The 23,618-nt window shown below is 55.0% G+C and overlaps 8 protein-coding genes across 8 annotated transcripts; 3 read left to right on the top strand and 5 right to left on the bottom strand.

Annotated features, from left to right (window-relative positions):
• Positions 1–621: 621 nt before the first annotated feature.
• On the top strand, positions 622–1,588 carry EsH8_IV_001015 (BTB/POZ domain-containing protein; the record flags this gene model as incomplete). Its single annotated transcript, XM_083265905.1, has 2 exons — positions 622–1,189; positions 1,266–1,588. The coding sequence occupies 2 exons, from the start codon at positions 622–624 to the stop codon at positions 1,586–1,588; spliced, it is 891 nt and encodes a 296-aa protein (XP_083124800.1).
• A 1,288-nt stretch (positions 1,589–2,876) lies between these two features.
• EsH8_IV_001014 (uncharacterized protein) lies at positions 2,877–3,901 on the top strand (the record flags this gene model as incomplete). Its single annotated transcript, XM_083265904.1, has 2 exons — positions 2,877–3,549; positions 3,597–3,901. The coding sequence occupies 2 exons, from the start codon at positions 2,877–2,879 to the stop codon at positions 3,899–3,901; spliced, it is 978 nt and encodes a 325-aa protein (XP_083124799.1).
• A 2,428-nt stretch (positions 3,902–6,329) lies between these two features.
• On the top strand, positions 6,330–8,137 carry EsH8_IV_001013 (major facilitator superfamily domain-containing protein; the record flags this gene model as incomplete). The annotated part of the gene is made up of 2 exons (XM_083265903.1): positions 6,330–6,990; positions 7,044–8,137. The coding sequence occupies 2 exons, from the start codon at positions 6,330–6,332 to the stop codon at positions 8,135–8,137; spliced, it is 1,755 nt and encodes a 584-aa protein (XP_083124798.1).
• A 422-nt stretch (positions 8,138–8,559) lies between these two features.
• Positions 8,560–9,989, bottom strand: EsH8_IV_001012 (uncharacterized protein; the record flags this gene model as incomplete). Its single annotated transcript, XM_083265902.1, has 5 exons — positions 8,560–9,009; positions 9,113–9,473; positions 9,535–9,734; positions 9,800–9,807; positions 9,857–9,989. 5 exons carry the CDS (start codon positions 9,987–9,989, stop codon positions 8,560–8,562), a joined length of 1,152 nt encoding a protein of 383 aa, XP_083124797.1.
• A 1,388-nt stretch (positions 9,990–11,377) lies between these two features.
• EsH8_IV_001011 (ankyrin repeat domain-containing protein) lies at positions 11,378–15,197 on the bottom strand (the record flags this gene model as incomplete). The annotated part of the gene is made up of 7 exons (XM_083265901.1): positions 11,378–13,316; positions 13,362–13,934; positions 13,996–14,020; positions 14,073–14,246; positions 14,297–14,566; positions 14,622–14,814; positions 14,865–15,197. 7 exons carry the CDS (start codon positions 15,195–15,197, stop codon positions 11,378–11,380), a joined length of 3,507 nt encoding a protein of 1,168 aa, XP_083124796.1.
• Positions 15,198–16,295: 1,098 nt separating this feature from the next.
• Positions 16,296–17,389, bottom strand: EsH8_IV_001010 (uncharacterized protein; the record flags this gene model as incomplete). Its single annotated transcript, XM_083265900.1, has 2 exons — positions 16,296–16,744; positions 16,801–17,389. The coding sequence occupies 2 exons, from the start codon at positions 17,387–17,389 to the stop codon at positions 16,296–16,298; spliced, it is 1,038 nt and encodes a 345-aa protein (XP_083124795.1).
• Positions 17,390–17,841: 452 nt separating this feature from the next.
• On the bottom strand, positions 17,842–19,694 carry EsH8_IV_001009 (rRNA (cytosine-C5-)-methyltransferase RCM1; the record flags this gene model as incomplete). The annotated part of the gene is made up of 2 exons (XM_083265899.1): positions 17,842–19,407; positions 19,494–19,694. The coding sequence occupies 2 exons, from the start codon at positions 19,692–19,694 to the stop codon at positions 17,842–17,844; spliced, it is 1,767 nt and encodes a 588-aa protein (XP_083124794.1).
• A 1,114-nt stretch (positions 19,695–20,808) lies between these two features.
• On the bottom strand, positions 20,809–22,419 carry EsH8_IV_001008 (DUF1996 domain-containing protein; the record flags this gene model as incomplete). Its single annotated transcript, XM_083265898.1, has 2 exons — positions 20,809–22,009; positions 22,067–22,419. 2 exons carry the CDS (start codon positions 22,417–22,419, stop codon positions 20,809–20,811), a joined length of 1,554 nt encoding a protein of 517 aa, XP_083124793.1.
• Positions 22,420–23,618: the final 1,199 nt, after the last annotated feature.

Below are 23,618 nucleotides of genomic sequence, written 5' to 3'. Positions count from 1 at the left end.
GTTACTACACGCCTGCGATCGAGCTTGGAGTCTGATAACATCTTGATCGACACATCACATGGTAGAGGATAAGTTTGAAGCTCCGACAGGATGAAGTGGAAGTGCGAGTTGTATAGTCACCGATGGGGTGGAAGGAGTTGACATTTAAGCCGCTAGGTCGAATCGGCCTCCTCTGGACGGATAGAGAAAGCGCTTAGATAGTCTAGCCAACCCAAAAGAACATTCCTGTATGTTTGATGAGAAATTCGCATTTCTCAGGATCAGAGAAAGTCATAGGTGGGACAAAATGAGATCAGTATGGCGACAAGCACCGGCTTTGTATTGCTGCAGACTACGGACTCTAATTCTCACTCAGTCCTTGCTGGCAATGTCTTATCTCCCGCACGATGATTCAAATCTGAGCGAAAGGCAAGAGGAACAAAACCCACGGGCCTTGCGATCTGGAGGGAAGAATGATCCAGGAGGTCTATGCCCCGCCCATTTCACGCGCGGGTTGTCTGGTCCATAAAGTCTTCAAAACTCACCCCTTTTTTACTTCCTTTTCGAATAGTCATCAACCTCAACTTCACTTCCACCAACAACAACCTCCACCGCTGAGCTACAACTGCCAACTCAACAGCCATGGATGACAATGTGGATTGCCTCGTCTCCGACGGCGACGTGCTCATGGTCGTTGGCCCCGAAAAGGAGATGATCCAAGTTCATTCCTTCATCCTGAGATCCGCATCCAAGGCTTTCCATGCGATGCTCAACCGCCAGCTCGAGGCGCTCCAGAAGCAGCACCTCAAAGGCGACATCGCCAGCAAACCCCTCGAGATCGAGCTTCCGGACGACGACGCCGACGCCATGAACGCGATCTTCAGCATCATCCACCATCGCAACGACCGCCTCCCCGACCCGAAGGAGACCCCCTACTTTGAGATTGCGGTCGCTGCCGACAAGTACGACCTCATGGTCGCTTTGCAGTACACCATCCAGGGAGCCATGGGCGCCCTTGTCACCGACGAGGAGGACGTCGAGGATATGCCGCCAGAGCAGATGTGGAAGCTGGCCATGGCCGCGAGCTATTTCGGCTGCGGCCCGGCGTTCAGATGCGCCACGCGCTGCCTCGTCCTGTTCCACACGGACTCGTTCGTCCAGCTGGCAGAAGTATGGTCTCTGGACGATTTGACTTCGCTGCGAGTTAGCGGTAAGGTTCTCTCTACTGATAAGCGCGCACTGCAACGAATCTCATGAGACCTGTACTGACATCTCGCACGCTTCAGGACTTCTCGAGGAGCAGCGTGGCCAGTTCGGACGCAAGGCCGCCAAGGAGGTCATGCGGGCATGCATGCTGGAAGAATTGAGCCACAGGACAGGATCTAATGTGAGGGAAAACTTCGACAGGCTGGTGTGGTACTGCTTGGTATGCAGTGATAGAATCTGCGGGGCCGGCTTGGAAGGCTTCTTCGACATCATCGAAGCCGCGCATCAGCATATGAACCATCTGCCGGAGCTCGGCAGCGACAAGCTTGGTTGGATCGACCGAATCAGACAGGAGGCCGGGCTGGAACTATCCAGCCCACGACTCTGTCACCAACAAGAATGATGTGGTGGGCTGAGGCTGAAGTTTGGCAGTATGGATATCAAGGGGACAGGCAGTCTAAGCCAAACTAGCTCATTGCATCTCGGGCCAAGTTAGCCAATTACAAAAAAGAAATAAAAAAATCCCGTTCTCACACCATTCTTGCAAAAGATTCAGATGTGAGTGGTTGAATTATAGCTGATAGGCTGTCTGGGTCTCGACGTTGGATTTGGTCATGCGCCGCTGCCATATTCCGGCCCAAGCCACCGGTATCAGGGCGCCGTGGCACATTTCCCCGTGCTCACCATGACATCGTCCGACCACGAGGAAATGGGATGTACGCTGGTGCAGCCAACATGCGCCTCGAGCACGGGGGCACCGCCGTCCATTGATGCTTGGGCGACCGCGGCCAAAATTGACTTCCAAAGACTCTTGCCTCGAGGCTCTCGTCTACTCGGGCAGAGGCCAAAGGGAAACGACGTCACCGCCCACACCCACAGCTCACTCTTCCACCAGCACCGAATCAAAGACTTGAAACGTTCTTCTGTATTGGCCTGATCTAACTGTACCTGGCTGAAGCGCAGAATGAGCTCGAGCCACCTCCACCTCCTTCACTGAAACCCGCCTCTCCCAGGAAAATCACAATCATGAGAACCCCGTCCCAGGTTGACAGCTGTCGATTAACCCTCAAAATAGGAAACTAGGGAAGATCAAACAGCCAGCCCCATTATAGCACCAGCTGGAAGAACTTCCAGAAGTTTCAACCGGCAGAGCAGGGCGGTGGTCGGCAGGCAAGATGCAGTCAAGGGACTCTCTCGCCCAGGGAGACTCCCCCGCAGCCTCACCATCCCGCATAGGCCACGCAGAAAACCTGCCGGGGAACCCCGGCAAACCTACCAGACTCAATCGCCCAGAGACAGCGTCGACCGCTTCGGAGAAGCTCCGGCTGTGACGCAGTTCCCTTCGATCGCGCTGCCAAAACTCTGTTGCCAGCTGAGTCGGGGGAAACACCAGGGGCAAGATTTTGCCTGCGCCCGGCGTCTCATCCGAGCACGGAAGACGTGGGTATTCCCGGCGCAACGCCAGCAAAAGCAGCAAAAGCTGACTCCCCAAGGAGGGGATGACCGCGTTTGAGGGGAAAGCCTAAACGGTGGCGATAGCGGTGTCAGCCTCGGACGAGAGAGGTGGGCGGGGGGGAAGAAACTACGACTCTAATACACGGTGTCTGGAATTGTGAAAAGTGGTTCGCTCGCTATCGTGATAGTCGTCGTTACTGCTATTCATTATCGTCAATTGAGAACCGGGGCGCAGAATGGACCGCCACTTGAGCAAGCACATGGCCATCGACAAGCCAACCGCGGCTGCACCCGAAAACTTCTTCGAGGTGCGATCGCCCGCAAGCTTCGCCGCGCGGGCGTGGTCGCGCAGCTACAGCGGAGTGCCCGTCGTGCCGGACGGCGACGTCATCCTCATTGTCGGCCTCGGCGAAGAGATGACGGAGCTGCGCGTGGACTCGATCATCCTCAAGCGGGCGTCGAGAGTGTTCGGCGCGATGCTGGGGCCGCGCTTCTCGGAGGGCCAGAAGCTGCTGGAGCGGGGTTCGGAGCCCGTCAAGATCAGCCTCCCCGACGAGGATCCGGAGATCATGGAACTCGTCCTGAACATCCTGCACCACCAGAACTCGCGCGTCTGCCAGATCGCGGCGGCGGACTCGATCCTAGAGGTTGCCGTCGTGGCAGACAAGTACGACCTCGTCGGTGCGTTAAAGTATGCGTCCCAGACCATGCTGCATTACCACGAACCGTCGATCGAGCACTTGACCGTCGGGGACCTCTGGAGACTGGGTTTGGCGGCGGGGTTGCTCAACGAGGAAAAGGTGTTTGAGAAGATCACCCGCATCTTGGTCTGGAATCACACGGTGCCGTATATCCAGCTCGTAGACGCGGAGGACGTCATCGACATTGAGTTCGCGCTGCGCATGTGCTGTAAGTTGATTATTTACCCCACGAGGGCCTTGGCTGACGACTTTCAGATTCCCTAGAAAAGGAGAGGCAAGACTTGAAGACTTCCTTGTTGCTGCATCTTCTGCCAATCATCTCCACGGGCAACCAGCTACGTCTCGTCGAGATCAAAGTAGACTCAACAGAGCACTTCGACGCGTGGCCGGAGCTGATGAAGTTGTTCGGGGCCAGTCTGAAAGAGACGACCAAGTTTGCGGAAGGCTTGGTCTTGACAGACCGAAGCCGCCGTGCCGCAGGACCCAACTCGGACTTCATGAGGCACTTCAGGGGCCGTGGAGGACTACGCCTGGCCGACTTACGGAAAGCCCGACAGTGAGACAGACCAGACTGGCACTTGCCTCTGGTCTGCATCTGCAAAAAAAAAAAACGCTGAAAAAGTAAACATGGGGTACGAAGACGAGAAGAAAGCAGGCTGAAGCCACAATTCAATAAAGCAGCACGGACGACTGGCTCGGACGCAGTCGATACGTTCTAGAACATGTCGATTTTGTTTTCAAAATTCTTTTTTGTCCCCCTTCCATCGATCGTCATTTAGCCTCAGCGGGCAGCGGGACCCCGATTGCATGGATCTGGCATAGTGACATTGAAAGAAAATCCAAGTTTAATTTTCAGGCGAGGTGCCACAGTGACAGCCGAGGTCCGCCAATGCGGCTTCGGTGATTTCGGTCAAACGCCGATGGCCCGGGTCCCATTAGTCGCAAACAGGAGGCTCCGTACGGTAGGGCAAGAATGCACCCACCGTAAAAGAAAAGAAAGAGGAAAAGCGCGTCTTTGCCAAGTGCTAGTTCCGAGGTTCAGTTGATGCCGTAGTCAGCAAAAGTGGGTCTGTGACGGGGCTCTTTTGTAATGAGCGTCGAGACTTGGACTGTGACTCGTTCAATATCGAACGGGGAATCTCGAAAAGTCCTTTCGAGATCCAGATTATATGGGCTGACCGGGTAGGAGGAAGTGGATACGGCCAGCCCAGGCAATCAAGCAATTTTAAGAGATTTTCTTAAGAGCCGGCGGCTCGGGAACCAGGCCAAGCTAGCAAGGCAGGCGGCAGGGGTCCTCCTAGGCACCACTGCCAGCAAGGTGATCTCCAGCCGAGCAGTAGTACACTACAGTCGATTCGGTGCCGAAGGTGGATCGGCTCCGATGTTAGATCGCTGGACCAGAGAAAGATTTGCGGGTGCTTCAATGACGAAAGGGCTGAGCATGACTGCTGCGTTATGCACACACTAGCTGCGGTGGCAAATGCTCGAGTAAAATGGCCGAGCGCTATCGCGAAAGAGCACAACACGCCAAGCGGACGGTGCTATCGCAGGCCTCGGCCGACGCACCGAGGGCCTCATCTGGTGCGCGCCAATCTGACGTGTTGCCCGAAACGGCACGACTTTGTTGGCTGAAAGGGCGGCTTCTTATCACCGGGCAAAGGATTCATCCGTCGGTCCAGATCAGGGAGGTCATTATCCCCCAACCGGCGATAGGCCCCTGGCTCTCAGTCCATCCACTTTGCGGCAGCTCTCGAGTCTTGTCTCCTGCCTCGTATGTTGGTTGGACGTCGCCCCTGGTCCGGAGTTCGTTCCCCAACAATTCCCCATGCCTGATTATGATTCAGACAGATATATTAATGTCGGCCTACTCACAGCATCCGAGTGCGGGTGTGTGCGCGTCGTCAGGGCGGGACGAACTCGCCAAAGCCCGGACAGTTGACCCAAGTCCTGTTCAGACATCGAGCTTTGTAATGCGAAAAAAAGGGATGACGGGGGGATGGTGGATAGTGGTGGCCAAATCCGTTGGAGTTGACAGTTACACCTCGGCACGGAGGACCAGGTCTGCCGACATCCCGGTCTATGGGGCTCTGCAAGCGAGCCGCCAACCCTTGAATGTCGACTTTACGCTGCATCGGTGGGTTAAACCCGGTGTGTCCGTCCCCTAGCTCGCTCCCAAAACACGTCATTCCGCTGTGCATAATCAGGTACGTATCTGAAAAGCGACCACAGAAGAAAAAAAAAGTCGCCAGGGACCCACTTCGCACTGCACAATCGAAGCACCCAGCACGCAGCCGGTGTCACGTTCGTCCATACTCTTCGGAGAAGGCATCTGTCATCGCAACTTGCTCGAGCTTGACAAAGCAAAAGCCAGCCCAATCCCGGCCGACGTGCCGAGAAAACAGCCCTGTCAGAATGAGTCTGTCTGACTGCTTACGGATGAATCTTGCAATGCGTGTCCGTAGTACACGTGGTACACGCAGTACGGTACACGGCTCTGCCACTAGCCCGGCACCAGTGCGGCGCCAGACACGGAGATAACCAACCTCCATTGCTGTCCCCGGGCAGACACGCCGTCCCCGTGCCATTTAGTCATGGAATTGTGCGCGCGGAAGCTTTCCACCCCTACCGCCGGTGGATCACCTCGCCCCTTGTCGTTGGGTCGCCGATGGGGGTAGCGATACGGGCACCGACGAAAAGGATGGAAACCATAGTTGGGAATCTCCACTGCGGCCATGCCCGGCCTACGCAGTATATAGAACAAACCGCCGTCCCAGTTCTCCGGGATTAGATCTCGCTCTAGATCTCCTGCTCATCCAACCTAGAACACCTCGAACACCGACACCCAGCCCGCCTTTGATTTTCGAAGGGGTGTCCATCACCAAAGCACAGTCCATCGCCCACGAATAAGCTTATATCTGGACCACCCACGAGGGTACCACGAGTTCGATAACAACACCCTCGCCTCAACCCCTTTATACACCCATCACAATGGCGTCAGCGCCGCAGTCCTCGTCGTCGTCGATAACGGCAACCGAGGCCGATGTCGAGGCCCAGAAGCCCGTGAACAAGGCCAACTACTTCCACCTCCTCTTCGACCAGGCCGGCGTCACTGAGGCTGTCCTCGAACGCAAGTACGCCGGAGAGGGCACCAACGAGTCGCCTTACGTCGTTGATTTCCTCCCCGAGGATGCCCACAACCCCCAGACCTTCCCCATGTGGAAGAAGTGGACTTACACCATCGAGCAAGCCATCGCGACACTCGCCGTCGCCTTCGTGAGCACGGCCTACTCCGGTGGCATCGCCGAGGTTATCCGTGACTTTGGCGTGTCCACAGAGATTGGCATCTTGGGCGTGTCCCTGTTCGTCGTTGGCTTCGCCGTCGGTCCGTTGATGTGGGCCCCTCTCTCCGAGTTGTACGGCCGCCAGTACCTCTTCATCGCCACTTACATTGCCCTCACGGCCTTCAACGCCGGTGCCGCCGGTGCCCAGAACATTGAGACGCTCATCATCCTCCGCTTCTTCGCCGGTACTTTCGGTGCCTCGCCGATGACCAACGCCGGCGGTGTTATTGCTGACATGTTCAACGCCAACGAGCGTGGCCTGGCCACGGCCATCTTTGCCGCCGCTCCCTTCCTCGGCCCTTCTATCGGTACGTTTCCTCCCACCCTCCCTCTCGCATGACCAATGTCTAACTCCTCCCAGGACCCATTGTTGGTGGCTTCCTTGGTGTCGCTGAGGGCTGGCGCTGGATCGAGGGCCTGATGGCCATCTTCACCGGCATCCTCCTCATCATCGTCGGCCTGACCGTCCCCGAGACCTACGCTCCCGTTCTCTTGCGCCGCCGTTCCGAGAAGCTCTCGAAGCTTACCGGCAAGGTCTACATCTCCAAGTACGAGGCTCACCAGCCCCGCAAGACCGTCGCCCAGCAGTTCAAGGTCGCCCTGTCCCGCCCCTGGATCCTCCTCTTCAAGGAGCCCATCGTCCTGTTGACCTCCATCTACATGGCCATCATCTACGGCACTCTTTACATGCTCTTCGCTGCCTTCCCCATCGTCTTCCAGCGCCACCGCGGCTGGTCTCCCGGTGTCGGCGGCCTGGCTTTCTTGGGTGTCGCCGTCGGCATGATCGTCGCCGTCATCTACACCGCATTCGACAGCCGTCGCTACCTCAAGGTCTCCGCTGCCCACGGCGGCTTTGCCCCCCCTGAGGCCCGTCTTCCCCCCTCCATGGTTGGTGCCTGCCTCCTGCCTATCGGTCTCTTCTGGTTCGCCTGGACCAACGGCCCCGAGATCCACTGGATTGTCTCCATCATCGCGTCGGGCTTCTTCGCCGCCGGCCTGGTCCTTGTCTTCCTCAGCCTGCTCAACTACCTCATCGACTCATACGTCATCTTCGCCGCCTCCGTCCTGGCCGCCAACTCTGTCATGCGATCCCTCTTCGGCGCCGCCTTCCCCCTCTTCACCACCCAGATGTACGAAAACCTCGGCATCCACTGGGCCTCCTCCATCCCGGCCTTCCTCGCCCTCGCCTGTCTGCCATGCCCCTTCCTCTTCTACAAGTACGGCCACATCATCCGCGCCAAGTGCGCCTTCGCCGCCGAGGCTGCCTCCGTTCTGGAGCGCATGCGCAAGACCAGCGAGGAGGTCAACGAGGACGAGGCCATGGCCGAGGAGGAGAAGACCGAGCACGAGCGTACCAAGTCCGCCAGCTCCGGCGGTGTGCTGTCCGACGACGAGCGGACCGTGCAGGGCGAGGTGCGCAGCGATGACGAGAACTCTCGCAAGCCCCTTCCTTGAACATGAAGAAAACAACGATTGCGCAAAATTTCCTCGACAGTTCTTACGTATCTAAACAAAAAAGCATAGATGGGATGGGATATAGATGATGATACCCGGGGAGGCAAAAGTGTGCCTATTGGCGGCATGTCTCAGCATTTGCAAGGAGTTTGTGGGTTTTTTTTTCGTGGCATTTTTACAGGAGCATTTTCACGGGCGGCTGCAGGAGCCATATGCAACTCAACCTAGATAGAGAAGGCACTTCCATCATCTGCATAATCATAGTAATAAAAGGTCATCTGTGACTTTTCTCCAAAAAAACAAAGTACCACTTCTCGTGTGCCTCCTCCTGTGCCTCCTCTCTGGTGTAAATTCTACAGGGAATCTTCAACTTACCGCATTGTTTGTATGCGTGAGAGAGATGAGAGACTAAGAGATAGCCCTCAGAGCTCGTCCACCTCTCGGCCCCCAATCTTGATCTTCAACCCCGGGATATTCTTAACCTTCAAGTTTTGCGTCCCCACGATCCGCACATTCCCGCCGCGCCCCGTGGGCTTCTCGGGAGCCTTCTCCTGGCCAGGCGGCGTCCAGGGCTCCACGCGCCCCTGCCACACGTCCAGCCCCCAGCCCTGCAGCTCCCGCGGCGTGAAATCCCTGCCCCGCGGGTACCGGTAGATGTTGCCGTTCGAGAGCTGGTGCACCGCGCCGGCCGGGTACCCGTCCTCGGAGGGGTCGAGGCCGAGCTCGGCAGCGAGGCCGGGGAAGTAGGCCGGGTCGACGGTCACGGCCGTGAGGGAGGCGTAATGGCCCTTTGCGAAGGAGTGCAGCGTGGTGCGGATGGAGGCGCGGGCCGAGGTGGACGGGGAGAGGATGTAGACCATGGGCCAGCCGCGCTTTTCAGGCGTGTGCCATTGGTTAGCCTGGTTATTGTACGCCTTTGCTCGATGTTCTCTTGCAAAAGAGGAAGGGGAGGGAGATGTGGAGGAGGGTAATTACGTCGAGGAAGCGCCGGTGATTCGATGGCGTGAGTTCCGCGATGACGGGCCTGGAAACCTCGAGGATCCAAGCCTCCAGCCCATCGCCCGGAGACCAGGTGTGGACGCTCTCGTCGTCGCGTTTATGGCAGACGACCTTCGCCTCGGCTGCCCCCGAGGTGGCATCCACGATACCAAAGGTGAACTCGGCCCAGTACTTCTCGGCGACGGCCTCGAATGCCCGCCGGGCCGTGGTCTCGGACGGATTGAGGTGGGCGACGCAGACGAAGTCGTCGATGCCCTGGAAAGCCTCGGCCTCCCGAGAGGTCAAGTGCGCGGGGGACTCGGACGAGCGCTGGGCGCGGTCAATAAAGCGGATGATCCTGGGGCCATTGTCAGCGAAATAATCGAGGCGAAGGAGGACAAAGGAGTGCCTGGTCGTACTCGTCGCCGGTTCTGGGGCCGAGGTAGTCTACCGCCGGCTTGCCGCCGCGGATGAGCTTGATGGCGGGGTATGCGTCCGGCTGAAGACCTGCGCAGGGCCCCTCGGGCTCGAAGCCTTCGATCCATTGCATGGGAAGCCCTGCCGGGGCTTGCGCCGTCTCCCATTCCGTCCCGAGGGCCTTGGTTTTCTCATCTGAAGGCTGTTGCGGCGTGGTTCTCCCGTCAGCGGCATGCCTGTGAAGCAATTTTCATCCGCGCCACTTACCTTGACACCTAGTCTCAATTAGCTCGGTGTCATGTTCCAGAGTTCAGATGGGCTCACAAGCGATCAACCTCATTTCATGAGGGCGGAGGGCATCGGTCCCGGTGCTCAGCGGGGCTTGGTCTTGCCCGCACGCCACGCCCGCGAGCAGCGGCACCCAGAGACCCAATTTTGAGAGTCTCGTAAAACTCATTGCAAAGGTATTTTGGAAATATTGTCCGAGTGGCATTGGAGATGAAAGAATGAACTTGAGACGGGAGCCGGTTGATATGAAAAGACGGGGCGTCGTCGCGCACCCCTGTCACCTGTTGGGGAGGCGCCCCTCCTGAGCTAGGGTGCATAATACCTGTGTCACATTGCATGGAAGATCAACCATTGCTCAATCTCGCCACATTATAGAGATGTTTGCCAAACTGGTGTCTGCTTGTGCAACACTGGGATTTGGGTTGAGCACAGCACAACCGGCCTTGGCGCTTACCAGTTATTTCGGAAGGAAAGTTGAGTCGTACATCCATGGGACTGCTGCACCCTCTCCATGAACGGTGCATACTCGGTTCCAAAGGCACCCTACCAATCCTCCACACTGACATGTTCTCACAGCAGGTGACGCCTCAAGAGCTGGAGTTTGTGGACATAATGAATGAGAGTGTGACTGAAGATCCGTTCCGTCAGGCTGGCGAGGTCCTCGTCCAGATCCACGTTACCCCAACCCAACGCTGCAAGCTTCCTCATATCCCGGGCCAGTTCTCCATCCACCATAGCCATGTCCTGCATCATGTCGGCGGCAGTGGATCGTGCCCTTTCGTATTTACCAATAACCTTCAGGATTGGCTTGAGGAACTCGGTCCGGAAGTCCTCAGGTCAAAAATGGCTTCTTGGCCAGGGTGAATAGTCCCGGTCGTGAGAAGGCAAATGGGCAAACTTGCTACTGATTGTTTATGTTGGGTTACTTGGCCAGAATACGGGAAGGCGATCAGCAGCGGAGCCCGGAGATTACGTCTCCAGGCTGTCAACAGCTATATCTTCACTTCCTGCTTTCTCTTCTACACACCGATTTACAGCCTTTAAATACACTATGTTAATATTTGGCGACCTCTCCACCCGTACGGGTATCCCTATGACACAAAAAGTTTACATCCAGTCTCGTACGGTAGATCATCGCAAAAAAACTGCTTTACGCCACTAAGCCCATTTATTTCATCCTACATGTTCCCCTATTACAATGAGTATTTGGAATATATGGTAATAGAGAAGGCTTAGGTAGCTTCACGACGTGACCTAACTCCCGATTCTGACTTGACGTTTGATTACGATTCTTACCTCTAAGAGAGAGAGAAAATACATATATATATATATAATATACACACCATCACCAATATTATATCAGCTGCTTTAGCACCGTTGGACTTGAATTTAGTCATATTCGCTCGGGAAAAGTGAACTTTTCAAGAGGCACGATGCTATATAAATCCATTCTGCCGTGATGCTGATAATATATATATATATATTTAAAAAAAAAAAAAGCCCCCTCCGTTTTCGCTTTCACTATCCACGTAGCTTTCTTATGTATCTAACTTTTGGTCAAAGGGCTCCAGCAGCTCGTAGCCGCTCAACAACTTCCATGTGGCCACTCTTAGAAGCAGCTTGTAGAGCAGTCCGCCCGTGCCACGCAGAAGGGCCTGCGTTCACGTCGGCTCCTATTCTGAGCAATAGCTCAACGATTTCCACATGGCCACCCTCAGAAGCAGCTTGCAAAGCAGTCCGCCCGTTATCCCAAGAAGGGTCTGCGTTTACGTTGGCTCCTGCTCTAAGTAAGAGCTCAACAATTTGTATATGCCCACCCTCAGAAGCAGCTTGCAGAGCAGTCCGCCCGTGATCCCTGGAAGGGTCTGCGTTTACGTTGAATCCTACGCCAAGCAACAGCTCAACGATCTCTATATGGCCACCCTCAGAAGCAGCTTGCAGAGCAGTCCGCCCGTGCCACGCAGAAGGGTCTGCGTTCACGTCGGCTCCTATGCTGAGCAATAGCTCAACGATTTCCACATGGCCACCCTCAGAAGCAGCTTGCAGAGCAGTCCTCCCATACGCAGAAGGATCTGCGTTTACATTGGCTCCTTCTCTAAGCAATATCTCAACGATTTCTATGTGGCCACACTCAGAAGCAGCTTGTAGAGCAGTCCGCCCTCCAACAGAAGGGCTTGCGTTTACGTCGGCTTCTGCTCTAAGCAAAAGCTCAACGATTTCCCTGTAGCCACCCTCAGAAGCAACTTGTAGCGAAGTCCACCCAGTGCGAGGGTATTCATTCGCATCAGCTCCTGCTCTAAGCAATAGCTCAACGATTTCTATGTGGCCACGCTCAGAGGCAACCTGCAGGGCAGTCTGCCTGCCAACGCGAGGGCATTCATCCACGTCGGCTCCTGCTCTAAGCAATAGCTCAACGACTTCCACGTGGCCACCTTTAGAAGCAGCTCGTAGAGCTGAGGATGTGATCTCAGCTGCACAACTCTTTTCGAGTAAAGCATTGAGCATCTCAACATCACCCTCAGCCGCTGAGTCATTTACACTGTTCTTCTTCTGTGCAACATGTATCCTATCAAAACTGTCTAGAAGGCGAACGACAGCAAAATGATGATGTTTGAGGCTCCAGGCTAGAACGTCCGAGTTAGGGTCCATGAACCCCTCTTGATTCGACCAAGGCTTCTTTGCCAGGGTGTGTTTTTGAGTCACGAATTGCTGCCACGTATTCCATGTTGAGTTGCTACGCTGAAATCTGCTAGTATGTGAGATCCAATGTATTGAGGCGTACTCGAGGAACGGGTAATCGCCCTGCAGCTGGGTTATGGCCTCTGCGTCATCCGACCTGTCGTATGTTGCCAGCATTCCAACAAAGTCTTTGTCCGTGCGGCCGCCTTCGTCTTGCCCTGTGGCGATGTTGTTCCCAATTGATCTCGGTAACTTCCATTTATCCTTTAATGCCAAGTAGGCCATTTCAGCGGGAACGACTCGTTTCATAGGCTGTATCCTTTGCGTAACAGTCGTTACGAAGTCGCTGAAACCGAGATACGTGACGCAAATCTCGCCAGCATAGTGGTCTGCCTGCTTTAAGTCGAACAGAAAGTAAGGGAAGTGCGACCCCGAGAGCCCCTCAACAATAAATTTATGAATTGCCTGGTGGGCGAACTCGACTGTCCTCATTTCTTCGTCGACACGAATGAGGTTTTCGCACCATGCCGGCAATTGGTCGATGCCGTTGACCATCTTCCCAGGTCTTGAACACGACTGACCGACCTCTATTGATATAGCTTCACGGAGCTCACCTAATGTTAGATGCCGCTTAGCTACCGCGATCCATTGAAAGGCATTTTTAGCGACGGAAGAATGCCGTCGATTAGTGATACGCTGAAGGGCTCGGGTGAACGTGTCAGTCAGAGTTTTCGGAAGGCATCCAATAGCGCTCCGTATATCGTCGTCGCAGTGTTGAGCACATATCTCGTCTATTAGGAAAGTGACCCAGAGAAACCTTTAGTTGTTAGCAGGTGAAATAGGGTATAGATACTCGACTTACATTCCGTCTGCGTGATTGACAAGGGCCTGCTTTACTTCGTTAATAATCGATTGATCCTCAACCACAAGATCCCTACTCCGTTGTCTCTCTCGGAGTGTCTCTTCAACAAACAGAGAAATATCAATCCTAGCTTCAACAGACGTCATAGACACTACTCCTAGAGCTGGAATTATATGTTTGAGTTCGACTGATAAGCTTTCACGGCTTGCAAGAAAAACTCTCAAGCACGACTTAGAGCTGAGCTGTACAAGAGAGTCAAGAAGAGCCTGTCGTTCTCTAGGTTCGAACTCATCTAGAGCGTCGATAAATATATAGAAAACTTCGGATTTGTCGATTTTCTGACGGAGAAGGGTTCTCAGCTGGTCTAGGCTAGAGAATGGATTTCGGTCCAGCTCGTCTAGGTTGGCCTCCCATTGACTGGTAAGTCTCACCGGGTCTAATGATTGTCGGATCACCGACCGTAGTGCGGCTTCTGCGGACAACGATGTCGTATCATCGAATTGCGGGAAGAAGAATGTGACAATTTCGTCAGCCTTGCGTTTACGCGCATAGACATGTTCGATTGCGCTTGCACTTAGAGCCAGAGTCAGCATATACAGGAAGTAAAGAGGTTTCCAATAAATGGTCTACTGACGTAAGAATGGTCTTGCCAGATCCGACTGAAGGCACCAGGCATTAGTATCATCCAGATTAATCGTTTATAAAACGTACTTTTGCCTGAACACCAAAGCCAAGGCGAGGCAGTTCCATTTTCCCATCGAGTAAACGCAGCGGAATTGAGATGCCATTCAGCAGTCCCGCAATGCCGCATTTTACAGGCTTTCTTGTACGGTGTAAGGTAATCATAAGAAGACAACGAATCGAAAAGCCGGCGGCGATTCCCTTCTGTGAGACTATTATATTAGCGATGTTTGTAGAAATATAGGAGACCTTACCGGCTCGACGAATTGCTCGCTGTAGCTGCTCCTCCTTAACGATATTAAGGTCGCTTCCTAGTCTGGATAGTATCTGTTTGATTTTTGACCTGTCGTTTGCTGCCGCCTTTCCTTCCATCCGCTGTAGGTTTTGGTCTTGATGATCGGCTTTTGCCTTTGCAAGTTTGATTTCTTGCCTAACCTCTGCACCACACCTCCGAATTTGTTCTAGATCGGGGTTGAACTCCTGCTGAAAAGACTGTCTAAAGGCGATCTGGACCTGCTTAAGCCCTGAGTAAGGTTAGCGACGCCACCGTGCTTTGCTGAATATCAGAGGCTCACTTACAAGGTCGTTGTGCTGCTTCAACCACATGCTTACAGCAATGGATAATCGACGCATTGAAATTGCAGAGGGCCTTCTGAAGTCCGACTGAGGTCGGATACAGAACTTGGTAGTCAGCAAAACGTGGGCAGTCAGTAGCGAACTGCATGAACAGGTCTGAAATCCTTTCGTAATACGAGGCGAAGTTCAATATAACCTTATTAAGGTCAGCAAGTATCTTGTACCAACTCCTGGTCCTTTACATACCTGTATTGTCAGCTTAACGCTTCCCCAGACTAGAGCGGCAATTTCTGGGTGCGAAGAGACGAAAGTGTCAATAATGGCAGAGGATTCCCGGACAAACTGGAGTACCGTAAGAAGCCGGGTACCAATGCTGGGACCTTTTCGCCGAGTCGAAAAACTATCAAGCTGAGCTGTAAAAACAAGAACGGCATCGGCATCTGGGATGGTTTTAAGGCCCTGCAGCTTGGAACGTTCGTCATCTGTCAGAATTTTCTGAAATTCAACTATGGCGTCTTGAAGGTCTTGTGTGGGTGGTGGTAGTGACCCAGCGGGTGAAGAGGCTGGAACCAAGGCCATGACAGCCGCTAGCTTACGTCAGGTGCAAATTTCAACGGCAGGAAGAAGCTTAAACCAAGGCCATGGCAATCGCTAGCTAACATCGGGTGGAGATTTCAACGTTATGAAAGAAGCTTAAACTAAGGTTGTCAGAGCGGGGTACGTAGGTCAGATATATGCTCGCCAGGCTTGAGGCTGAGCACACCATGCCTCGTTGTGGCGCCTCGATAAGTGGAATATTTGGATGCGATTGGTGATTCATAGCTTGGAGGTGTAACACAATAGCTCAGCTGTGGCTTAGCACACTTCAGTCTTCAGGGTCTACGAGGCCGCCAGGCGGTGACAATACCGCTGTCTAGATTCATCAGTGACGATGAAATCGCAGGATATGGATGAGGTAATGCTTAGCAAGTTACAAGAATGACCCCCCTCAACGGTAGAGATAGAGCTAAATGAATGGTGATTCTCAGAAGCCAAAATACACCACCAGAGAGCGTAGCTGCATTGTGGTTTCTGAATAGGGTAGGGAGCACAATGAGCGAGCATTCTCTGACATCAGCAAGGCCGACCTAGTGAGGCTTATGCGGCACAGCTGCACAATCCCACTTACCTACTATCAGATTGCGGGGGTGGCTGGTGCAATGGAGGTCTCGGGCATACACCCAGGCGATGTACAGAATACCTCAGTTTCAGTAAACATTAAGACCGAATGGTCTCTGCTCAACATATATCCACAGGATTTCAAAGGCGGACACCAGTTTTGCAAATACCTTTAGCTCATTCTCAGCCTCTGTGTGTACAAATACAAGAATCAACCATAGTCCAACAATCCGTTCCCCTTTGCCCCTACTGCCCCTTTGATATCTCTTTGTCGTGCATGTCCAGATTGGAGGACCCTTCGGCGATGGATGGTGGTAGTAGTGCTTTTGTGGTGATGGTTGTTGACAATGTAGAAATGAAAGAGCTTTGATAATCAAGACAGCTGTCGTCAAAGCCACAAACGCATTCCACAAATGCCGGGAATGGTATGCTCTTTTTATGGCCAGCTCACTGGCCCTTTGCAGGCTGACGGTAACTGACAAAGACTGATATCTGTTGTTGTTTCGCACAAAGACGTAATCACTTCTTATCCGGTTGTCCAGGCTTTATGATGGTCAATCCTGGGAAGGTTCTCTGGAATGCTTGCAGCCTCAACCAAAGCTGCTTTCGTATGATATGAGGCACAGGGTAAGTATTCTGTTCGTCAACCCACAGCCTGCTGCCGTCCTTGTCTCCTGCACCATTGGCCACCTCTTGGACGCCGCACAAGCGGTTGAGTAGAGCCCATTTGTTGGCAACAGTCTTGGAGGAAACGGTGTATTGATGTAACCACTGCAGCCAGCAGAAGAACAGGATGGTGGTCCAAAGAGCCGTCTTAGCGCCTCCGCTGAGGCTCTCAAGCTCATGCATTCTCACGATGAACCTGTTGGAGTATTCTGTGTGGAGTCGACCCCATATGTCGCACATGACTCTGTTGATGTGTCCTGAAAGCACACTGTGCATAGTGCTGCGAGTCTCTGCCATTTTAACTAGAATAAGTATCAGTGATGACGATTCTTTGTGAGGGAACAAGGGACGAACATACTCATTATGGGCCATTGTTCATGAAGAATGGGGCTTTGAAACCTTCCAAGAAAGAGGGGCATGTAATCGTCAGCACGCTCCCACAGCAGCTTACGAGTTGCTCTGCGGAAAACCTCCTGGTTTTGGCAAATGTATGCGGCAACTGCCATCTTCCACAGGTCTTCATGAGTCATATTGTCAGTGACGTAAAGAACTCTGCCCCACGCTTCTTGGATCCTTGGAAACAGGTTGTACCTGCGTGCCACCGCGCACACATTGATGATGTGATCCGCGGTTCTTGCTGAGAGCGGAAGGCAGGGCCCGCGGTAAAGTTCAGGTCCTGAGTGAAGGATGGATATGATTTCGCGCATGAACGCAGGGCTCTCCTCAAGGATCCAGACACGCTCGTCAGGCTCCGCAGCAAAGACGCAGCGAAAGTATGGAGACGCGTCTGAGAGAACGGCCGTGTCGACTTGGATTACGGCTGTAGTCTGTCTTCCCTCCCCTGGGCTTGTCTCTGGGCGCACAAACTTGAATACCACATGGCCGGCAGGAATAGCGGCGGCGGCAGCGGCGGCAGCGGCAGTGGTAGCGGTGGCGAGATCCTCCATGATGAGGGTTGGGTGTAGGTAGGCGAGGAGAAGGAATGATGATGATAATGATGATGGTATTGGGAAGGGAAGTGGGAGGAGGAGGAGGAGGAGGTGAAAACTGCAGAAAAATAACTGGGTGTTTGTGGTGAAGGAAGGTGGAAGACTTTGCTACAGCAGGTGCTACTACCCAAAAGAGCAAGAGTAGTAATTCAAGACGAATACTATGATTTCAAGGTAATACCCGGACGACACTCCAAGCCAGAAATAGTGAGACTGGACGACGGTCGCTCCAAAAGAGCCCATCTGCCAGTTTTGCTTCAATACCAGAGCTGCTCCAGCTGCCTTCTCAAGGGGCTACACAACGTCTACCGGACCATTCCCTAATAAAGGGTAAGGGTTTAATATGAAGAGAGAAAATATTTTGTTGTCCGGCCTGGTATAAAGGTGCCTCTATTAACATCTAGCTAGCTTCAGTCAAACCCACCCCACTCATCCTCGTCGGCCTCCTCGTCACTGTCATCCTCTGAGCTCTCGCTCTCATCTTCGTCACTCTCGTCCTGCTCGTCTTCCTCCTGCACCTTCGCCGGGTCGACAATAACTGCCCCCTCCAGCGCAACCGGCTCCCCCGTACTCTTCAGTACCGGCATCCCCATCGCATCCCTCACGATCAACCCCTCCTCGTCCTTCACGTACGGCCCGTCCTCGTCCGCGGCATCCGCGTCCCCGTCCCTCGCAAACGCGGCAACGAAGAAGCCCATCACGCCGCGGCCATCGCCCTTGTACGTCCGGATACACGCCTCCGCCACCGCCTCGTCGCCGTCAGCAGCCTCGGGCAATCCGCGGACGGGCCACTCCCGCATGCCGCGGACCTGCTTCTCCCTCGCGAGGACCTTCCAGCCGCGCTCCCTCGCGACCCTCGACGCCAGGGCCTTCACCACGACGCCCTCGTTCTCCTCGGCGTGGATTGAGCAGGTCGAGTACGTGATCTTCTTCGCCGCCGAGAACTTCATCGCGTGGAGCAGCAGCGTGAGCTGGAACCCGGCCAGCGCGTCGAGGCGCTTCTGCAGCTCCTGCTCCGACTGGACCTCGACCGCGTTGCCGTCGTCGTCGACCATGACCGGCTTGGCCTCCGCCTCTTCGTCGCGCTTCCGTTTGCGGGCGTCCGCCTTGGCCTGCTTGCCGGGCTTCGCCTTCGCGCCCTTGGCACCGGCGGGGCCGGGGACCTCGGGGAGGCGGAGCTCCGGCATCGAATCTCGTCCCACGATGCCGCTGCCCGAGCAGCTCGGGTCCAGCAGCAGGGCACCGACGTCCTTGTACGCGTCCCCCTTGGGGTCGACCTCCAAAAAGTCCTGGCCGGGGCCGATCTTGGTCATGCCCCTGCTGCCCGCGATCTTGACCATCTTCTCCAACGTCAGCGCCCTCCTCGAGTCCCTCTCGAACGCGAAGATGGTCTGTTTCTGGGCGCCCTGTTCCGGCTCGTGCAGCTTCACGATGGCCGCCAGGTGCGTCGTCTTGTTGCCCGGCGCCGCGCACGTGTCGATGACGTCCCCGTCCTCGGACCGCGGGTCGAGCAGGTACGCCGGGAAGCATGACGCCTTGTCCTGCAGAATGATCTCGCCGCCCAGGTACGCCTTCGTCTTGGTCACGTCCGTGCCGGGAGAGGCGGCCAGCAGGTAGGGGATGTGCTCGTCGATGAAGATGGCCTTGGCCGTCGACTGCGTCACCGCCTCGATGGACAGGACCCTCTCGAACCCCTTGAAGGTCGTCTCGAGCTGGTCCTCCACATTGCTCTTGAGCGCGTTCACTCTGATCCACCGGGGGTGTCTGCCCTCGGGGTCGGAATTGGCGTTGACGTCCGCCCTCAGCACCTCCAGCGACGGCATTTTCCTCCGCAGTCTCGCGCGCGTCAGCTCAGACGTGAGCCTCGCCTTGTGCCGCTCAACCGACGTCCTCAGACCGTGAGATTGCGGCAGTGCGATACCGCCCTTGGCCAGAAGATAGTCATGGACCAGCAGCAACGCCAGTATGGGGGTGAGCTGCAGTGAGGTCAGCGATACTCCAACCGCATGAAGCCCCTGCCGCGTGGTTTGACGACAGACGGGTGTAAGAAAACGGGACTCACCTTGCGCTCATGGCGCAGAATATCCGTCGCCTCAATGACCTCTTTCAGCACGCCGCTCCACTTGCATGTCTCCAGGGCCAGGGCGTACACCTGTGCGGGCGGCGACTTGAGGCCCTTCTTCCCAAAGACGCGGCTCTTGAGGCTGCCGCCGTGGTCTGGGCTCGCCGACAGAATGTCGGCGGTCTCATGGTACAACGACATGGCGAGGGACGACGGCAACTACGAGTAGAAAAAAAACAATAATAACACAGCCAAGCGAGAGAAAGCTGAATGTTCACCCGTGTCGTCTTACGGCGTGGTGCATCCCGTCTCGGTGTGCAGCTGTGGGGACGTCGGCGGTTCGAGGTGAAGAGAAAATTCGACAGTGTGGCGCCGTGGGTTCGGGGAATTTGTGGGGATCGACGGGGGGGATCTGGGATGGGCGATCGCCCCGGCCGTTTTTTGTTCCAAGCTCGGATCTGTCTTACAAGCCCGTCCCTTACTTCGTCCGGACCGGGAAAAAAAAGGGCTAGACTGAGATATCCAGTTTGATTAAATTGCGAACTGGTTTCTGAATCAGAGAAACGTCTGGGATTGTGGGAGGGAAATGAAGGAGAATTCTTTGCCTGGACGAAATAACCTTAAATCGACGTCCTGGTGGTCCTTGGAGTTTGGTGGGCCACGTGCCAACGTTGCCGTCTATGCAGGACCGACGAATGCGCTGCCGAACGAGAGAGACTGGCGGCGAGGTTTAATCGGCTCCAACAAAGAAAGGAGTCAAAATGCATTGCGCAACGTTCGTTTTTCACACACATCTTGCCTTGTTTGTTTAATGGCCCACAAACTCAAAAAAGAAGAAGAAAAGTGATGGAAATCATGCCTGGTTCAATTTTTCTATCTGATCCACCAGAACACTAGGTATACTACCTTTTTTTCCATTCATCTCCTTTGAAAACCCTTCCCAAATGCGAGACCCCAAGTGGGGCTCGTACAAGAATCGAATGTATGTGTTGCAAGGTGCAAGTAAGAACTGAGTCCAGATGCCCTCGAGCTTGCTCGTTTTTCCCAAGCCATCTCCCCCGGTGTGAGGTGTGTATATATCTGGTCATCATCTTCGTCAAAAGCAAACAAGTCGAATTCAATCTCTGCGTCCCCCGCGCGAAGGATGATTTTCGAAAGCCGCCAAATTCCCGTATTCAGTCTCTCCAAACCGACCCTTGGTATAAGCGTTCTGAACTCCCTCCCAAGCACAGCCCTAAAATGTCTAACGAAGAAAAGTTTGATACAGGCGCAAAATGAGAGCGCATAGGGGATCCCGATCGTCGCGAGTGACCGCTTACTTGCGGTGGCTGCGGTGGCGGTGCATGTGCTCGTGCTCGTGGGCATGGCGGCGGGCCTTGGCATATTCTTCGGTCGGGGCGGCGGGGGCCTGGGATTCCTCCGCGGGAGAGGTGACGGTGACAGTCTTCCACACGGTCTTGGTCTTGCGGAGGCAGGAGGTCGTCTTGGAGGGGTTAGAACCGGCCAAGTCGGTAGGCAGGGGAAGGGCGGAAGACACCTCGGCGGCCTCGGTGGGAGCGGCAGCCTCGGTGCTGGGCTTCTGAACAGCCTCCTCGACGGGAAGCTGAGAGGAAGCGGCGGCATATGAAGTCTGGGGAACATCCTGCTGATGAACGGAGCCGGTAGAAGCAGGCTTGGTGGCAGAGGCAACGGCGGACGAAGCAGCGCTGGCAGAAGGCTTCACGATGGCAGCGTTGTCGTTGCCTCCACCAATGACCGAGCCGAATGACCAGCCGCTAAGAGGGTTGTCGCCGGGGAGCTTGTCGAGGGTGCCGTCGACAATCTCGTCAATGGGAGAAGTGATGGTGCAGTCCTTGTTGGTGTTGAGGCCCTTCAACAGACCGGGGCACTTGTCCATGCCGGAAGAGCCAGCGTCGCAGTTATCAATGATTTGCTGGAGGACATCCTCATCCCAGGAGGCCATAAAGTCGGCGTGGGAGCTGTAACCGGAAGTGTCACCGTTGGAGAGGACGAATGGCTGAGTGCCCTGGCCAGGGGTCCAGCGGCTGGCGAACTTGGGGGTGTCCCAGTAAACCTCGAAGAACATGTGAGGAACGTGGATCCATCCGGCAGGGCAGTTCTTGCGGCGCTTGTCGGCGGCGTCCTTGTTGGAGGGCCAGGCCATGCTGTTCTTGTAGTCATCGAGGGCGGCGTTGGGGTTGTAGCACGAGGGCATGTGGACGTCGGCGCGAAGGGGTGAGGCGTAGCCGTCGCAGTTCTGGTCGGGGAATCCAACGCCGGAGCCGTCGTTGTTGGGGTCAACGATACCGGCGGTAGATCCATCAGAGTTGGCAGGGTAAGAGGCCGGGTTGTAGTTGGACCTGGGGCAGGTCCACTGAACGGGCTGGACCGGGCCATCGGCCGGCTCGAGGTTCTGGGTGCCGCCGGAGGAGGGAACCACACGGGTGGAGGCGTTGCCGCTGAAGATCTGAAGACCACGGGGGAAGGCCTTGATTTCATCATCGGTGCCGTCGAAACTAGATGCGATGTCAGTTGGTTGGACTGGTTCATGCAGGGCCGACGACCGAACTCACAAGTAGTAGACGTTGACATAGAACATCTCGACGGCCTCGAACTTCTTGGTCTTGGGGTCCTGGAAGTACAGCCAGGGGAACCAGTAGGCGCTGTTGTCGCCGTTGATCATGGCGTTGGTGCACTTGGATTGCGACAGGGTCTCGCCGGTGGCCGACATGCCAAAGTTGCTTCCACCCATGACACCGTGGACGTGAGTGGCAGGCTTTCCGGGGGAGACGATGGGGTCAACACGGGTGCGGACAAGCTCCTTGCCGTTGAATCGGAGGACGGCAAAGGTTCTGTCGCTGGACTTGGAGCCGGCCGAGGCGGCGCCGAAGAGAGCGGCCAGGGTGGCGGCGGCGGCGAACTTCATGACTGCGGTTGAAGGTGACGAGGTAAGAAGAGTTTGTGAGTGAAGTCGGGTGAGAGGGATGGGTATATGGTGGTCGCTGGGACTCTTGCGGGCTTGGATGTAGAGACTGTGGGTGCTGATACCGGAGCACCTGTCGAAATGAGTGGTCTATCTCTCAGAAACCGTGGTGATTCGGTGGGTGAGTGACGAAAAGTGTGTAAGACACAGTGAGTGAATGAATCAGACAGATCAAAGACGCTGTCTAGATGTGTGTAATGAGAGGACGTGCTCAGCAAGCTCAGCTTCTTTGGTTTGAAAAGGAATGGTTGAAATGAGAGAAAAGACAATGCCCAGCAAGGTACAACAGGGAAGAGTGGTGGGACGGGGGAGGTAAGGTGAGGTCAGAATGTTGATCGGTGGAGGAAGGAAGAGGCGGTATTATAATCAGACGGCACCTTGGACGAACGGTACGGGACAGGGTGAGTGGCAGTTGGCAGACTACGGCAGAGGGCCCTCCTGGGAAGAGGGGCCCGAGTGGTAAAAATACGCTAATAGGGTGGCCATGGACGCTCAGCCGTGGCGCCATGGAGCATTCGTGGTAGTGCGGCCTTGGAAACTGGCGATGGATGCCCACTTGAGCGCAGGGCGGAGGAGGGGGGGGGACCTGGGAGGGTGAGGGTGTGGGTGTATGCCGTCGGGTGTGATGCATCTTGGCGGGGAGTCCAGCGAGGTGGGAGGAACTTTGTGCTCGGACGTGCTGGGTACTTTGTTGAAAGGGAGCCAGCCAGCCTGTTTCCCGGGACTCGAAGATAGACTACGGGACGAACGACAGGGACCGACCCTTGGTGGGCTGACTTCATTTAGGGTTTTGGGCTCATCGCCAGCTATTTTGGAGTACATGTTGAGCCGTCCATCCTGCCATTATCCACCACCAAGACTATGTTTGCATTAGCGCATGACACCGGAGGGGAAAAAGAACGGGGAAACATAAATAAATAAAAAGTCTAGAACGAATTAACTCCAAGAACCTTACACCATCTCGAGAAATGGCAGTGGAACAAAGAGAAGAAACAACGAAACGGCGGCAAGCTGAGGGCGACCTTGAGCTTACCTCGCGCGGGACCCCGCTCGTCTGATATTGTAAGCCAAGTTCCGTTATAGCAGGAAGCTCACGCACTGGAAAGGGGAAGTATGCAGGAATGCACAAAAAAAGTGTGCGT

Source organism: Colletotrichum jinshuiense, chromosome 4 (assembly GCF_051148585.1).
Source record: "Colletotrichum jinshuiense chromosome 4, complete sequence".
NCBI classification, from domain to species: domain Eukaryota; kingdom Fungi; phylum Ascomycota; class Sordariomycetes; order Glomerellales; family Glomerellaceae; genus Colletotrichum; species Colletotrichum jinshuiense.
Note: the sequence above shows the minus strand (reverse complement) of the source record. Positions and strands in the feature narration are given on the sequence as shown.